The 17,038-nt window shown below is 54.6% G+C and overlaps 6 protein-coding genes across 6 annotated transcripts; 4 read left to right on the plus strand and 2 right to left on the minus strand.

The window, feature by feature from the left end:
- Positions 1-941: 941 nt before the first annotated feature.
- On the plus strand, positions 942-1,199 carry J4E85_007065 (uncharacterized protein; the record flags this gene model as incomplete). Its single annotated transcript, XM_051471299.1, has 2 exons — positions 942-1,043; positions 1,071-1,199. The coding sequence occupies 2 exons, from the start codon at positions 942-944 to the stop codon at positions 1,197-1,199; spliced, it is 231 nt and encodes a 76-aa protein (XP_051325509.1).
- Positions 1,200-1,205: 6 nt separating this feature from the next.
- J4E85_007066 (uncharacterized protein) lies at positions 1,206-1,568 on the plus strand (the record flags this gene model as incomplete). Its single annotated transcript, XM_051471300.1, has 3 exons — positions 1,206-1,242; positions 1,322-1,425; positions 1,488-1,568. 3 exons carry the CDS (start codon positions 1,206-1,208, stop codon positions 1,566-1,568), a joined length of 222 nt encoding a protein of 73 aa, XP_051325510.1.
- An 81-nt stretch (positions 1,569-1,649) lies between these two features.
- J4E85_007067 (uncharacterized protein) lies at positions 1,650-3,189 on the minus strand (the record flags this gene model as incomplete). Its single annotated transcript, XM_051471301.1, has 4 exons — positions 1,650-1,867; positions 1,927-2,122; positions 2,189-2,716; positions 2,767-3,189. The coding sequence occupies 4 exons, from the start codon at positions 3,187-3,189 to the stop codon at positions 1,650-1,652; spliced, it is 1,365 nt and encodes a 454-aa protein (XP_051325511.1).
- Positions 3,190-7,852: 4,663 nt separating this feature from the next.
- Positions 7,853-8,478, minus strand: J4E85_007068 (uncharacterized protein; the record flags this gene model as incomplete). Its single annotated transcript, XM_051471302.1, has 2 exons — positions 7,853-8,276; positions 8,336-8,478. The coding sequence occupies 2 exons, from the start codon at positions 8,476-8,478 to the stop codon at positions 7,853-7,855; spliced, it is 567 nt and encodes a 188-aa protein (XP_051325512.1).
- A 1,214-nt stretch (positions 8,479-9,692) lies between these two features.
- On the plus strand, positions 9,693-11,295 carry J4E85_007069 (uncharacterized protein; the record flags this gene model as incomplete). Its single annotated transcript, XM_051471303.1, has 5 exons — positions 9,693-9,921; positions 9,987-10,015; positions 10,090-10,599; positions 10,646-11,083; positions 11,134-11,295. 5 exons carry the CDS (start codon positions 9,693-9,695, stop codon positions 11,293-11,295), a joined length of 1,368 nt encoding a protein of 455 aa, XP_051325513.1.
- Positions 11,296-12,911: 1,616 nt separating this feature from the next.
- Positions 12,912-16,006, plus strand: J4E85_007070 (uncharacterized protein; the record flags this gene model as incomplete). The annotated part of the gene is made up of 5 exons (XM_051471304.1): positions 12,912-13,313; positions 13,368-13,698; positions 13,761-13,973; positions 14,106-15,865; positions 15,923-16,006. 5 exons carry the CDS (start codon positions 12,912-12,914, stop codon positions 16,004-16,006), a joined length of 2,790 nt encoding a protein of 929 aa, XP_051325514.1.
- Positions 16,007-17,038: the final 1,032 nt, after the last annotated feature.

The following is a 17,038-nucleotide window of genomic DNA, read 5'->3' on the forward strand; positions in this document are numbered from 1 at the left end:
TTCGCTCACAAACCCCAACACTGGATTGCGGTCTGGTGTCTCGTGAGTTTGTTGAGTGGCTGGTATGATATGCTCTACGTCTGCCTACGCCCTCACAGCTTGCCCAGCGGCAAATGGCATGCGCCTTTCTTCAAGCCCATGGCACAATGGGCTGCTCTTGATAACCTATACGGAGCGCAAGCATGTATACAAGGCGACACTGTCTTATCGACTAAGGCCAATATCAGCTGCTTCGAGGTGAACCTTCACCTAGCCTACTTGTGCCAACTTGCTCGTCCAGGCGCACTCTGTTCGACATTGGAAGGCACGCGCGTCACTGGTCGGTTCGCTCCACAGATAGCTCTATGTGGTCTCCTCGCTTTTTTCGTACAGGCGACAAAGCAGATGTTCTACAGTAGGTTCAGTATCCCTCGGTAGGTGTTGTGCGAAGACATATTGAGCGCCAATGCAGTTGGTGTGCAGTTCAATTCCGAGGCCTTCAAAGAACATGCCTCTTCTAGTCTGATTTGGCTTATGGTCAGGTACGCCGGCGGCGCATCGTATAACATGAAGCCTACGTTAACGTGCAACCCAGTTACGCGTCCCTTACCATCTCGGCGTGTGCAACATTATCCTTCTTGAAAGAGATACACGCTGGCTTGTTGGACGAACACGTGACCCAACCACCTCCAGCATCTACCACGGAGAAGCCGCCGACACAGGATCCGTGATACGCATGCAAGATATCTTGTTTACCCACCGACCTCTCCACAGTAGTCTTGGACGGTGCTGGCCGCGTCCACAGAACCAAAGTTCCCAGGTGCCAAGGGCTGCCCCTCCCCCACCACCCAGCGGCAGCTTCCCCTTCCAGCCAGCTTCCAGCCGCGGACCTGCCACACTCATCTACGTCACCGATCACGCACTACCCGGTTGCTACAACGCCCAGGCCTACATAACCAGCCATGTCTTCAACCCCCTCTATTGTCGAACTACAAGCCTACTCTGAGGAGATACAAGCCCTTTACAAGAAACTTCCCAACCTCCGCGACCTGCCCGACAACAAAGTCAGCGAGACAGCCGCACTCGAACAGGACGTCCAGAATCTCGGCGTGAAAGAACAGTCCCTTGAAGACAAAGTAGACGCCTACGTTAAAGGGTTCCTGTATATCGGCGGACCGAAACCTCGACGACAGAAGCAACAAGTTACCACATCAACCTAAACAAACATGCCGGACCACCCAATTGAGCAGGGCGCCGCTGGCAGTACGTGACAACCCTCTCCCACCACCCACTGCATCTTCAACAACCTGATTAAACAATAACTGACGCGTCATCCCCACAGGCCTCACCGACAAGATCGCAAAGGAGTCCTCCGACTCGACCGCATCCTCGCACGACAACCACGCCGACGGCGGAAACCTACTCGCTTCAGCTCACAATTCCAAGGTATGCTATTCGCGTGCCGTCGTTATACACATGGGTCGGAACGGAAGCTAATGCGATGATAGGGCCCAGCCATTCCGGACAACATGCCCAAGGCGGAGAGCAAGGAGGACCTCAAGAAGAGGGCTGAGGAGCTGAACAAATAGAGTGTTGGAGGAGCATTCATGTGCGGTGATACATGTTTTGACGCTATACATATATGCAGTCCTCAAAACTATCTTCCAACCCTACAGTCTGGCATTGCCAGCAATTTGAACCCCGTTCGACAACCGCAGCCCAAAAGGCAACCCTCTCACGTATCTGTCGGTGTATGCAACTCCATCCATCTCCGCAAAAGCTTGGTCGATGTCCTTGTACATATCGTAGGCGTTCATCTCTTCAATGGTCAACTTCTTCGCCTCGTCCTCTACCTTGTAGTTCGCCATTGATGTATTGCTGCTGAAGCCTGCAAACATTTTCGTCAATACTCATTCTTCAAAAGGTCAATGATACCAATGTACGTACCAATGCGCTCGTTGATGTTGGACGCTGCTTTGGCAGCTGAAGCCTGAACCTTTGTTGCGCGAGGTAGTCTGACTTGCTCGTAGACTGCGAGCGACTCCTGCACGTCTCCCCGGAAGTAGTTCTTGCTGAAGAGAATGCCCAATGCAGCCGCGTCTTCTATCGCCATGCACGCGCCTTGACTTTGATGTGGCATCATCTTCGAAACGAAAATCAGTTTCAATATACATAAGAATGGGATGGTGTGAGAATGGTAGTCTCTTACCGGATGTGCAGCATCGCCAATCAACGCGACACAATCCTTAACAACATACGGATAAGGCTGATGAACCCAAAGCCGCCACGGCCTTACCTCAATCCCAATAGCAAGATGAGCCTTGACCTTCTCATCGAGCTCAGGGTACGGAGCAAGCAGTTCCTCGACAGGCAAATCGGCACCGCCCCACGTCTGATTCGCATAGTCGCCTTTCTCGCGCGGGAAGAAGCAGTAATAGGAGAGAAGTTCGCCGCCGTTGCAAGGGGAGAGGACGATCTTGTCCCACTTGCCTTCCTGGCCGCCCCAGTACTCTAGTGCGCTGTTGAGGGAGTAGTCTTCGAGGCCGAGTTTTTGGATGTCTTTTCGAAGAACATTAGCGTGCAGGCAGCTGGATTCTGCGGGGCGCTTTTCGGGGTTCAGGCCGATGATCTTGCGAGTGACGGAGCCGATGCCGTCGGCGCCGATGATGAGGTCATGGCGGACGGTGGTGTTGTTGGAGAAGGTGATTTGGTTGGTTGGGAGGTGTATACTTTGGCACTGCGACCTCTCGTTAGCATAGTCACGAGACGAGAGAGATCGTATCTTACCGGATGGTTTACCAGCAACTTCACCGGCGTCCCCTCACCCTCCTCCTGCAGCGCACACTCCATAAGCATCTTATGCATATACTGCCGATGAAACATATTATACACATAACCCCACCGCTCCTCATAGTCATCCAGATCGTAAACGCTAACCGGCTCCCCTGTCGTCCAGTCCCGGTTGATGAGCTTCTTTAAAACAACAGGATCGCCCTTCTCTACATCGACACCCCATTCGTGGAGCCAGCGCGTGCCATTGGCGGCACAGGAGACGGATGCGCCTGCTTCGCCGGCGAAGTCATTGCGCTCGTAGATTGTGACGGTGTGGCCGGAGCGGCGGAGTGCGATGGCTGTTGAGAGGCCGCCGATGCCTCCGCCGATTATGCCTATGCTTAGGGGTCTCCAGCCGGCGGCTTCTGTTGAGCCCATGGTTGCGAGGTTCGCGTCGGTTTTGTGGAGGGATGAGTCGCTAAGAAGCCGAGTATAGTATGGACAACGGAAGGCAATGACAAGAAGGCTGAAAGGGGAGTATGAGAATCATCAGATTGGATCATCTCGTTCTAATATACTCTTTGAATACCACATTCATCTCCTTCTCTGCAGCATTCCGACACGGCTCGAGCCACTCAGCCGATGTGAGCCTTCCAACTTCGGAACTGTCTTATCTACAGATGGCTGTAAGAAAATAGCAGGCACCAATATCGCTGCAGAGTTTACACAGACTGTGGTGATAAGACGTGCTGTTCATGACCAAGGTTGGAGAGTTGCGTAGCCGGAGGATGTCTGTGTAACGTCAATACGCGATACGTAGCCGACACGGAAGATCCGACGGAAGAGTTCATCGGATCGCTTCAGGGCTCTCTTGCGCAATTATACTAGTGTGTGAGGGATCATGATCCTTCCGCGTCAATACTTGCCGTTTACTGTACCTGAGTACTTTGGGCATGCTTCGACTTCTCGGACAAACCTATGCTCCTACACTCTCTTTTTTGCAAACATTGATTCCTGACCTCGACTTTTGATACACAGGCTTCTTTTTTGCTCCGCAAAGCCATCTTCGGAAAGGTCATCGCACTGTGTTGGCTTTCGCGTCCCAGCCATCTGTGAGCTGGCTGGTCGTCATGACTTCCTGATCTTAGAATATTGGAGGGTACGCGGATAGTGCTTTTACTGTATTAGTAGTTGTTGCATTACATCCGCTGCGTCGATACAATGGTAGGTCTTGCCTGTCGGCACATTTTGCGCTCCGGAACTCTGCTTCCGTCGGATGTTGCGTCTTGACCCACTAATAACAAATCTTCGAGATAAGGAAGATAACGCCCGGGCAATGGAAGTATGGCGCGAATGGTTGGTGAGCTGGGTGAGTAATGTACTATTGGGTTTCTTGAGTGATGTATGATGTTGTCGGGCCAGGTCTTGACATTCGGCGAGAATGTTAGCGGCGGTGCTTGTTGTGCATCGGCCGGCCGCCATCGGCTGCTCTTAACGCAAACCCTCTCTGCACACTCGACTTCAACGTTTCCAAGAACGACTTTTCGTCATCCTGTTTTGCTCTCATCTCTCTCCGCTCTTATATTGCACTCACGTGGTGTATATCAGTGCTTGATCCCGTGCGCTCAGACTCTCATGCTGCCTCGCACGCCCGTCGCCCCAAATGCAAACGCAGGCAGGTAGCAGGAGCGACTCGCGAGAGCACGCGACCCGTGCAGAACTGCTCAGGACAACAGTGAAATAGGCTTCAGCCTCTTGCTGTTTGCAAAAAGGTAGATTCATGTTTGTCACTCCACTTCACTCAGGTCTAAGGCACGACACGCTGCTGCGACACGATCCGGCTTTCTCTGGACAGCGCTCAAGCTCTCTATATCGTCGCTACGTGGGCCGTGTTAGCGATGACCCGGATATCGAGGTTCTGCTGAGAACTATTACACGAAGACCTTCTAACGAGGCTTTATATTCGTTACTCCTCACGCTGGCTCGTGTGAGCCAGGACAGATGTAAAAGCTCACACCGCGAGCCCAGGAATCGATCGACAAGGGACCTAAATATAAGCTCTATTTTGTCCAGTCATGATTGCGAGAAATACAGATACAGCCACACGGTTCTAATTATACAACAGTCGCGGGGTAAAGTGCTGGTGGTGTGCAGGTAGGTAGACCAGGCTGTCACTAGTGTTTCTCAGCCTTGCTTGCTCAAGTCCTTTGCGACAGTACACTGGTTCACTCTCTTCATGCTTTACAGAATCTATCGCACAGCTTATTCTTTTCGTTTCTGGGGAACGTTCAATTTAATCTAGCAGCAAGGTTGCCACTCTACTTCCATACTATCTCGCAGTCTTGCACTACCCGCATTCCAGCCTTGCACGCTCAGTATATCACCAACAATGGCCGATGCGGTCTTATTTGTAGAGCAAGCCGAAGTCAGTACATCACAAAAGCAAGCCGTGTACGAAAAGCACGCTCTTTGTCCAAATACAAGAACCATACGCGTTCTCGACGTGCGACCGATCCCCCAAGATGCCACCAAGGACACACCGGTCGAATGCACTCTACGCATCATCGATCTCGATCTTAATCCTGGTTTCACAGCATTATCATACGTGTGGGGCGACCCGACTCCCACGCGCAGCATCATATGCGACGGCGTTGTGTTCGGTGTAGGCGAGAACTGTCATTCAGCCTTGTGGCACCTCAGTAAGAAGCTGCAGGGTCTGGTCATCTGGGTAGACGCGATTTGCATCGACCAAGAAGACACGAGAAAAGAGAAAGCATGGCAGCTTCCTCTCATGGGAGATATCTACTCAAAGGCTAAGCAAGTGTATGTCTGGTTGGGGACGGGTGATGAAAAATCCGACCGCGTTATGAGATATCTGGCGAAGGGCGGTCTTCGTAGATATGTGAGAATGGTGCCGAATAGACCGCCGCAATATCGACATTTTGTTGCAGCGCTGCGTCTTGGGCTTTCCTCTTGGAGTCTCACGCACCACCCGGAACCGTTTTGGGGTGAGCACTCAAGTGTCTATCAAGTGTATCAGGCTAACGTAAACAGGGAACAATAAGCCTTTACTGGCTAGAGTTACCCGCCGGGTGCAATACGTCTCAGGAATGGATCTCGTCTACGTTTTCGACCGGCCGTGGAAGAACCGACTGTGGACTTATCAAGAGATCCTGCTGGCCTCCCACCCAGTGATTGTGTGTGGAACGGAACACGTGCGGTGGTCTGACTTCGAGTGGACGCTTCTCTCCCTAAGAACTTCTTTCCGATACTTTCCGAGGGCCGCTATCGCTTGGGAGGCCATCGTCTTTGACAGGGGAAACCTGCAGTCGATTGATCAACCAGCGGAACGAAGCGTACTTCATACTCTTCACGAGCATGAGACTATCGTTAAGAAGATTCTCTCAACGCGAAGATGGCTGCTCAGTACATTTTCTGGTCTATTGCTGACCTACACAACGACGTCTCTCTTAGTCGGTGTTGTGTCCATCTGCGCTCGAAATTATCCTCGGTGGGGAGTACGTTTTCAACTTGGGGGCAAGACTGAGAATGCGTTCATGTTCATCGGTTGTTTCGGAACAGTATATTGTCTCATGTTCTTCTGGTTCGCTGTGCGCCCCACGTATCAAACCTATCGAGGCGACATCAAGGAGACCGCGTCCGACGACTTGGTGGGTGCACTGTACCAAAGAGCAGCTACCGATCCAAGAGACATGGCATACGGTATCTGGGCCATCTTACGCAAACGTGGAGCAAGTGATCTTTCTGCGCCGAATTATGACGTCGCGAAAGAACGACAGATCCCTCTGCTGTATCGACAGCTCACTGTTCACCTGATCCAAACGACCCGCAATTTGAGATTCCTGCACATCGCCGCTGCACGACGGCTACCTGGCACCCCATCGTGGATCCCTGATTGGTCGACCTTCAATAGCAACACCTGGCGAGAATTGCCAGGATTCCCAGGGACCGATCTTCAGGGAACAGCTACTTCGCCAGAGTCAGAGGGTAGACTGAGTAAGCATCGTGCTCGTCAACTGACATCCCTAGACTCTACTCAGAGCGTCTTGACGGTGCTTGCTAGGGAAACTGGTGTCGTTTGCGGTTGTGTTTCCTTCTACTTGGTTACGGTAACAGCATTAGAGACGGATGAAAGACGTGCCCATATGGAGAATCTACGAAGCATACTACAATGGGCAGATTGGGCGAAAGCTATTGGCTGCAAGATCCACGCCATCTTCTATACGCAGTCATCCAACGCTCTTGTGCCAATTAGCGCCGGGGCTCCGTGGCCAAGCCCGAGAGATCGAACCAGCTGGGCAAAGATTCTATGCGGGTCGAAAAGAGACAGCCTGGAAGCATACCTCAGCCTCTGGATGGATGGCACCAAAGTTCCTAAATGGTTTCGCAAGTTTATGACAACTCAGATCTGCTTGTGCAACCTGATCGCTGAGCTCAAGCGAAAGATTTGCTACGTCAGCATCTCTGCCATACCTGGAGCGTTTTGCCTGCTGGCTTGCTCAGATGAGACAAAAGTCGACGATCGGGCCTTGCTGGTATGTGGGTTACCGGGCTGGATAATCGTGCGCAAGCGCAATGGGCCGGATAATGCGGTCGAGATCATCAGCCCTACTTCTCTTCAACGTTCAGCGACGGTTGATAAGCCTATAAACATGAACAATGGCGGCGATGTTGCACTCGACAACCTGTTTTTCGAATATCATGTTTATTGAGGGAGAAGCGGCTTCTGGTCTGACGAGGACGCGTTACTTAGATAAGCTGGTTTAAGACACCGTAGATGCTATAGCGCTGCTCATCATGCATTCGCTACGTTGGTTTCCTCCCGGGTGTCAAGTTGGACAAACGAAGCATTGCGACCAAGGCGCTGGAGATGGGAGCAGGCTCATCAGATCACACGGAAGTGAAAAGCATGCGCGACAATATAATGCGTCTCGATTTTGTTCATCAGTTACTTTTAATCATGCCATCTCATTCATCATCATCCTTCCTCGGCCGCGGTGGCTTCTGTCCGTAAACCAGCGACCTGCACAACACGTCAGCACAAACCCAAAACATTACCACCAACTCAACGACCATCAACTTACACTTCCTGATACGCATGAATCCCCCTCGTCCTCAACGCCGTCCTCATATGCGCAAGATAAACCTCAACCTCCTGCTTCGTCCACCCCATAATCGTGGTAAGCAGATACAAACTCCACCCTTCAATCCCCTGCTCCCAGTTAATCCTGTTATACTGCCCCAGCTCCTTGAACCGCTTATCCGCCGGCCAGCCCCCAACCGGCAACTTCCAGCGATGCTCAACGACGTTTATAAAGCCTGCTGCTTCAATGCCCGCGCGCTGTTCGTCGGCGGTGCGCAGCGACTTTCCGAAGCGGTCGCCGAGTTCGAGGGAGAGCTTGCCCCAGCGGTCGTAGATGGAGCCGGGGGTTACGGTGCCGTCGTCGGATTTGGGGACGACGCTGAATTCGAGTTGTTCGATGTAGCCGCCGGGTTGGAGGTGGCTTGGGGCGCGGGGTTAGTATGCGTGCGGTTTCTGAGGTGTGGGGTGTGGTGGACGTACTCATAGCACTCTTTGTAGAAGGCGGGCCAGTCGGCTACGCAGCCGAAGAGGGATCGGATGTGGATGAAGTCGAAGTGGTCTTTTTTGTAGAGCCATGGCTCGGTGAAGTCGTCGATTTCGAAGCGGACGTTCGGCGGGACCATGGAGGGTTGGGTGGGACTGAGGTCGGTTCCGAGTACCTGAACTTGTTAGAATGGTGTCGCGAACCATTCTTCGCATATCTGTACGAACCTCGGCCGATGGATATCTATCGGCAAAGTCGCTGTTGGTTTCGTGTCAGTTTGTCGGCCGAGATGCGAGAACGTGAGACTGACATAGCCCAGATTCCTGACTGGTCAGCTTATGCGTTCGTCGATCAGGGTGTTCCTTGCATACCGGTGCCAGTCCCCAGATCCAAGACGTGCTAGAGTACCCGATTGTCAGCCCGAAGCCAACCGCCATGATGTCTCGTCTGGCTCCAAACGTACCATGGGCTGTTTTGATATGGGTGCCAGGAACAGCTCGCCATCGAGTAAGAGGAGGCAGATGTGGTGACTACCCAATCCAGTCAACACACGTCCTTCGCCAAATGGGTCGCATGCCATACACAATATCGAGCTGGTCTGCCGATGTCTCATCATTCGGCCCCCCTGTGCTCACTTAGGAACAGCATTGGCATGGAACGAGCGGGCAGCCCACAGTATGACCCTTCCTTGTATGCATGGTATCGCCGGCCGTTGCGGTACTTGTAGTTGTAAACGGCCGATTTCAGGGACGTGGTCTCGCTTCGGTCCGTGTCAGAAGGCGGCTGGTTGGCGGGTTTCGTCATCCTGGGAAACTTACGATGCCGAATCGTCGCCAAATGCCGAGTCGGTTTCGTCCGAGTCCTGGTCGCCTGTGTTAGCAACGCGACCATCGTTCGCATGGGGACACGGCTTACATGAGCGATCTGAGCTCCAATGTCGGCCATGTTTTATGAGGCGCAAGATGGATGATTGTCGCAGCGAGGGGTTTGCAGGTATCGGAACAGTGCGAACGAGAGGGTCGCCCTGCCACCACTTAGCGTGACCTTTTGTACCGATTGCAACGTTCAGGCCAGCAGCTCGAACTACTGCCTTTCGCTCCCGACAGCCGTGTGACCGCGGCTCTACGCCGGCGACATGCACGCATGCAGACAGTAGACCGGCCAGACACCAGCGCTATCAGCCAGGTGCTCCGGTTGGCCGCGGTCGTCCGCAATATGGAGAGTTGTCCTTAATGAAGTGGGGATGGCGGATGCCGTCGTCGACTCGTGTCTGCGAGAACTGCGCGCGACCATTGAGGTCAACTTCATCCTCCTACTATCCTCACAGCGCCCGGCGAACTGTCCCACCAATCAATGCCGATCGTCGAGTCCCTACCCAGCGCAGCGGTACTGCTGTCCGCGGGACTGACAGCCCTGCTGGCCTACGTGCTATACGCAGTGACCTACAACGTCTACTTCCATCCGCTGGCCAAGTTTCCGGGACCGCCTCTCGCCGGCGCTACGACATACTGGAAAGCGTATATTGAGTGCATCGCGAACCGGTCCTTTTGCCACTTCCTGGTCGAGCTGCATGCGCAATACGGTACGAGGGACCTGGCACGCAGGACACAAATGTGCAACGCTGACCCGTGTGGTGCGCGACGATAGGCGAAGTTGTTCGTATTGGACCCAACGAGGTGTGTGAAGCATCGCGAGAATGCAGTGAACCCCACTCTTGTGCCACCACGTGTCGCTAACCATCATGGCCTAGCTCCACTTTGCCAACCCCCAAGCCTACCACGACATCTACAACAACAAGAACCGCTGGGACAAGGAAGCGACGCTCTACCAGAGCTTTAACGAGGACAGATCTAGCTTCGGCTATCTCACGTATGCCGAGGCCAAGAACCGCAAGGATGTGCTCAATCGCTCCTTCTCGCCGGCTGCCATTGAGAGCTCCGAGGGTCTGTTGATTGAAAAGACCAAGGCTCTGTGTGCAGCCTTTGAGCGGCAGAGCAAGGCTTCCGCAAGTGTTGATCTGTTTTACGCATTCCGCTGCATGAGCATAGATGTTATTACGACCTTTTGCTTTGGCAAATCCATCCACGCGGTGGATGAGCCTGACTTCAAGGCGCCTATTGTCGTGGCTCTTGACGCGGCGACCCCTGTTGCTATGTACTTCAAGTATTCTGATTTGTTCAAGAACTTCATACTGAAATGCCCACCTAATCTGTCCAAGAAGCTTAGCCCGTTGACAGCGGGCATGATCGATCTAAACCAGGTATGTTCTTTGCTCGCCGGGGTAGCGGCCTACTGACATGTTCAAGTTGCTCTCGCAGCAGATCAACGAGCTCACTGACGACCCAGAGAAGCTCAAACTTCTCCCTCACAACATGACCATCTACCATCGGCTAATGGACCCGGAAGCGCATCGCGACAAGCAGATTCCATCGGCTGAGAGCCTGTATGAAGAGGCCCAAGCGCTCATGTTCGGTGGCACAGACACCGTCGGCAATACCCTCATGGTCGGCGCTTTTCACCTGCTCAAGCATCCTGACAAGATGCAAAAGCTCAAGTCGGAACTATCCGCGGCATGGCCATCTCTCGTCGGAAACGAGCCCACGGTCCGCGATCTCGAAAGGGTACCGTATCTGACCGCGGTCATCAAGGAGTCGCTCAGACTCTCATCGGGAGTTACCGCGGGCCTTTTGCGCATCGTTCCCGCAGCCGGTGCAACGATAGCGGGAGTCGAGGTGCCGCCGCAAGTATGTCTACATTTTGCTCTAGGCTAAGACGCGTGCTGATTGCGTGCTAGACCATTGTATCGTGTGGGAGCACATTCGTCCACTTCAACACCGATATCTTCCCAAAGCCAGATGAGTTCGTTCCCGAGCGCTGGCTCGATGAATCTGCGGACTTGGACAAGTGGCTCGTCGCCTTCTCGCGCGGCCCACGTATGTGCCTGGGAATCAAGTAAGTCGATCTCGGTAACTTCAAATGAGATCCGAAGCTAATGTGGTAACTTTTCGCAGCCTGGCTTGGGCGGAGTTGCGCCTCGGCTTCGGCCACGTCTTCCGCAAATTTGACCTGGAGCCCAAGGGGAAACTGTAAGTCGACTGAAGTTTCTTGCTCGTATGCTAAACTAATGACGATCAGGCCTGAGCAGCTGGTGTGGCGGGATGTGTTCTTGCCCTTCTACCATGAAGACCATTTGCAGGCACATATGCGACCTGTAAGTGTGTGATAAGTGTTGTGTCGGACATGGTCGCTGTTAGGGTGGTCGAGTCATTTCATAGATTGTGCGAAGACGACAAAGGGATCAGCCGACCGTTGATCGTGCTCTGGACTTGCACACGTGTAATTGAGCGCCGATCAGTCGGAGATATGGCACCTGGGCGCAGATCAATATAGTATGAGCTAGTGGGTGCCGAGGTGCAAAGGGGGACAGGGCTTTCTGAAAGAAGTTTGTCACGCTGAGAAGGGCATTGTGACTTGAGCTGTGCCTCTAATCGACGCGTGTGATATATTGCTAAGAGGCATCTTTCTGCAGGCGGTTCCAAAGTGGTGAAGGGTTGCATCAGACAGGGTGTTGTCGGATGTGACGAGGGCTCTGGGTGCACGACATTGCATTAGCTGCGGGTTCTATTGCGGCGTCAGCTACATGCGCGTTTGGTACAAGCGCGGAGCACTGTGGTTCGCCGCCTCGTCCAACCACAGCGCTGAGCTGGGGGGGGAGAAGTAAAGACCCCGCCCCGTTTGAGCAAGGAAGAAATTGAATAGACGCGCTGCAGTCTAGATGCAGTCTAGATTGGAACAAGAGCGAAAGTTAGCAATACAAAGTCGTATGTTAAGCTCCAGGCTGTTTACTGATATGACTCGGAGGGGATGTGGGGGAGCGGACAGCAGAACACGAAGGTAGCTGGCGATCATGGCGATCAGCAGCAGCGATGAGAGTTTGGAGAGCAGGAGCTAAGGGCGGCGGAAGTTTTGGAGCCGATGGAGTCAGAGTTGGAGCTTTCAAGGTTGTATGAGACGATAAGGTTGGCGGTTTGTGCCAATCGGAAGGGCAAACGGGGGTACAGAAGGGCCGATGATTGGCGGGCAGGTGTCCAAGCATGTGCGGCGGAGCGAGACGAGATGAAGGGTGACAGGCGGGCCGCAGAGGCCGGGCAGCTAGCCAGGTCGCGGATGGTTGGGGTGGATGGCTGTGGGTGGACATCTGAGGGTGACATCTGAAAGGGCATGCGATCAGCCAAGGGGTTTGGATGCAGCGATTCAGGCGTCTCATTGTCGTGTGGAGAGGGTGGGATGCAGGCTAGCTGGTTAGCGACGCGGGCGCATCGTCTGGCGCAGGCGAGCTAGGCCCCGTTGGCTGCCATGAACTCGACTTCTCCCCGCTGAAATACTGCATACCAGTACATACGACGTACACACGACGTAGCCTCACGACCGCCTACCTAGATACCGCTGAACCCCAGCCCGCCCTCTGCCTGCCCCCAGCGCCTTCAATCCCCCGATGTCCCCATTGCGCCTGGCCGCCAGCCGTCGCACACGCCTTGACCTGGGCCCGCCCTCGCTGTGAGCGCCTTTACCATGCCCGCCACGGGAGGCAGCAGGGCCGTCCACGCGCCGCCCTCGAAGCCGACAGACAAGGGCAAGATGGCACAGGCCGCCCAGCCGCCGCGCAGAGAGAGCAGCGCGGGCACCTCAGCCCAGCGGCCCGGCATCAAGACGCGCGCATACTCGGCTCCCAACGTGCCCAAGAGCGACACCGACGGCCAGAGCGAGCTCGACCGCACCGACGAGGCCAGCGAGGCCGACGAGATTGCCGACGATGCCTTCTTCCAGCGCTACCACTTCCCCCAGCCCACCACCCTCTCCACCCAGCACGAGGAGGGCGACAGCAGCGCCGAGTCGTCGTCCGACACCGAGGGGCCCCTCTCGCCCACCCACCACAAGGACCGCCAGGCCCTGGATGCCTCGGAGCCTTCGAGCGTGAGTCCTCCTATATTCATATGGCGGGGGGACTGTAGTAACTTACATATGTAGTCCACCAGCGACTCGGCATCAACCATGCAGGACCTCAACATCGCCGTCATCGGCGCGCGGACTTCGGGCAAGAGCACCTTCATCCGCCGCGCCCTGGGCCTGCCCGACACGGCCACGACAACCTCCTGCTCGCGCCGCATGACCATTGACGGCACCCCCTACGTCGTGCGCTTCCTCGAGATGACCTTCAACGACGTGCACGTCGGCGACCGCAGCATCATCAAATGGCCTGAGACGGTGCACGACTTCGCGACGCCGCGCATGGACGCCGCCGTCACCCTCTACGACGTCACAAACCACGAGAGCCTGGGCAAGGTTCCGGAGATGCTGAGTGCGTACCCCGCCATCGCGTCAGCCGACGCGCCTCGTACGCGACATGCTGACTGAGTCCAGGCACACTGTCCAAGGCTCACCTGCCCTTTATCCTCGTCGCCTGCAAGTGCGATCAGCACCCCGCCCACCGCGAGGTCGATCCGCAGGTTGTGGAGCAGAAAGCAAAGTCCTTCATTGGAGACGTGAGCGTGTTTCAGACCTCCGAGTCGTCCCCGGAGACGCACCGAGGATGCCTGTCCGTCATCACTCGCGCGGCCATAGCCGCCAAGCGCCGTAAGTGGCTCATTTCCTTTTGTTACACGCCCAATTGCCCATACCCAATGCCCCCAATGCCCCCCAATGCCCCTAATGCCCCTCCATGCCCCCAATGCCCATTCCAGGGTGCAAGTCATTGACCCCCTGCAGCCAGGTCCCAGGCTTCCATGGCGCGGCGCCGGGCCAACTCTTCCGCCGTGAAATCAATCACCCAAAAGGACCTTTGGAGCCGCAAGCACGAGCGGGCTAGCTCGGAGATCTCCATGAGGTTTCAACGGGGTTCAAGCGAGGTCAAGGGCCACCGTTATAAGCCCAGCGACACCAACAAAACTTTTTTCAACGCTGAAGAGTCCCCCGGCTATGATTCCCAAGAGTCTGATGACAACGACTCGGACGCCGGCCAAAGCATCATGTCGGTGAAGCCGTCGGATGAGAATGGCTACACCTTCGAGCAGCTGGTCGACCGACTGCTCGCCCAGCCCATGTCCAAGAACGACTCCAAGTTCGTCTCCGTGTTCCTGGCTCTGTATCGGAGATTCGCAACCCCGGGCCAGCTACTAGAGGCCATCATCAAGCGCTTCGAGTCGCAGAACAAGGACAAAGAACTGCCCATGATCCGCATCATTGCCCAGCTCCGCTACCTGTCGATATTGCAACACTGGGTGGCCTACTATCCCGGTGACTTTGCCTACCCTACCACACGCCGTCTGATTCGGAGGTTTGCCTCGTCCTTGGCCTTGAACCGGGAGTTCTCCGTCGCCGCAACGGAGATTATTCGCGATCTTGAAATGGTCACCGAGGACGACGACACCGACTGGGCATGCAGCGACCGCCAACGAGCCCAGAACGAGAACATACCGACATTCCACAACAACGTCCTGGACGAAGACTCCGACGAGGACGAGTTCTCAAGAGCACTCGGCCACATGTCCATGAGCAGTTCGGCACGGAATTCGGTTGCCCGCAGTAGCGTAACCGGTGGCGCTTCCTCCACCAACGGCTCCATGGGCTCATCGCAGATCCTGCTTACCCAAGTCGAGAAGAACGAGCGACTCGCCCGACAACTGGAACCCAACCCAATCAAGCCCATGTCCAAGATTCAGTGGCACCAGCTTATGGGCGAATCGGACGAAGCCATCGCAAAGGAACTCACCCGGATAGACTGGATCATGTTCTCCTCGGTACGACCACGCGATCTTGTACGTCACGTCAGCTTGAATGCCGAAGAGAAGAAGCGGTGCAAGAATCTCGAAAATGTGACCCGCATGACCGAGCACTTCAACCACGTCGCCTACCTCGTCACCAACTACATCCTCCTGCGCGACAAGCCCAAGCACAGGGCGCTCATGATGGAGAAGTGGATGAAGATTGCACGACAACTTCGGAAACTCAACAACTACAACATGCTAGGTGCCGTAATGGCAGGCATCAACGGCACCGCGATCGGACGACTGGTAGCGACTCGGGAGCTGGTCCCTCAGGCCACCAACCAAGACTTCTGGAAGCTCGACATCCTCATGGGCCAGACCAAGTCGCACTCCGCATACCGACTGGCGTGGGAGAATAGTTCCGGCGAGCGCATACCATATATTCCACTACACCGCCGCGACCTCGTATCGGCTTCGGAAGGCAACTCAACCTTCGTCGGGGATAAGAAGAAGACAGACTCCGCATTCGCACCCCACCCAGGCGTCAGCGTCTTGGAAAGCGTCGTAGGGAAACGCGATAGCCGAGAGCCACCGCCAGGCGGGGTCGTCGGCAAGGAGCGGATAAACTGGCGGAAGTTTGAGATCATGGGCGAAGTCATCGTCGGAGTACAACGCGCGCAGGGTACTCCGTACCCGAACTGGCAGCGATGCGAAGAGATTCGGAATCTGATCTTGGACATCAAGATCAACAAAGACGACGAAGTAAGTCTTCCTCACTGTTGGCACTGTTGGTATTTCCAGTATACTGACATCATCCAGGAACTCTACGAGCGCAGTACCCATCTCGAGGCGGGCAGAGCCGACGAGAAGAGCAGGATCGCAAGATGGTTCCGAGAGCGTTAGTGCTTCTCTCCTACTTACCCACCCATCCCTAGCGCGCAGCTTTTCTTATCTTCATCTTTCATGTTGAGATCAGATAAGCTAAGTGCAGGTCTTTGACTACAGCCGGGCGTCTATCCCTGCCCTCGTTGCCCTCCCTACCTCCAGCACAAAACTACCAAGCCGCCGCGAGCACCACCAACTTTGTGCGCATCTGAGCACACCACATCCACGTCATCCACACCATCTACAACACGTCGCATCTACACCACATCGCATCTACACCACATCGCATCTCGGAACTATCTACACCACATATACCCATTTTATCCCGGAGCGGACTGCATTTTTTATAACGACATTGCTCTTGTTTGCTGTTCAAGCATTATGATTGCACATTCATCTGCTACCCGTCGTCTATCTCTCTATTTTTTGTTCTGGCTTCGTTGCACGATACCTCATATCCCTATTTTGGCGTTACTTTTATATAGCGGGGCAAACTACCACACGGTTACGTTATCATCTTCCTTTGTCGCAGGCGGGGGGTGGTGAGACGGCATGGCGCCGGTATGGCGGAAAAGGTATGCGTAGTAGTCAGAGTAAGTGGGACTGGCTATATCAATACGAGCCGCTTTTTTGATCGATTGTTGGATGTTTTGCGTGATTAGGCTGATAGTGAATGCGTGGTGTTGGTGTTGTGCAGGGCGGGCTATTAGTGATGACCTTCCAGGCTCGGGACGAATCATAGGCGGCACACGTGATATGTGGCTGGCTTCAGGCAAGCAGCGCACGGTTGGACGCCCATCGCTCCTACTACAACAACGCCCGCGACTCTTCCCAGGTGCCCAGCCTGATCTTTCCGATTGTCCTTTCTGTTCTTGCATCGTGTGAGCTTCTCCCGCAGCCTGTGTGTCACAGACTGCACTCAGCGAATCACGTCAACGCTATCGCAATTGTCCCGCGTGCGAAAGCGCATTTTCCATGACCAGCGTGATCCAACCCAATTCCAGCTCCAAGTCGAAGGCGCGCTCGACTCTTTGCATCCTAGGTGTTACC

Source organism: Alternaria conjuncta (genome assembly GCF_024043145.1).
Source record: "Alternaria conjuncta strain BMP 0040 chromosome Unknown scaffold_9, whole genome shotgun sequence".
Taxonomy (NCBI): Eukaryota; Fungi; Ascomycota; class Dothideomycetes; order Pleosporales; family Pleosporaceae; genus Alternaria; species Alternaria conjuncta.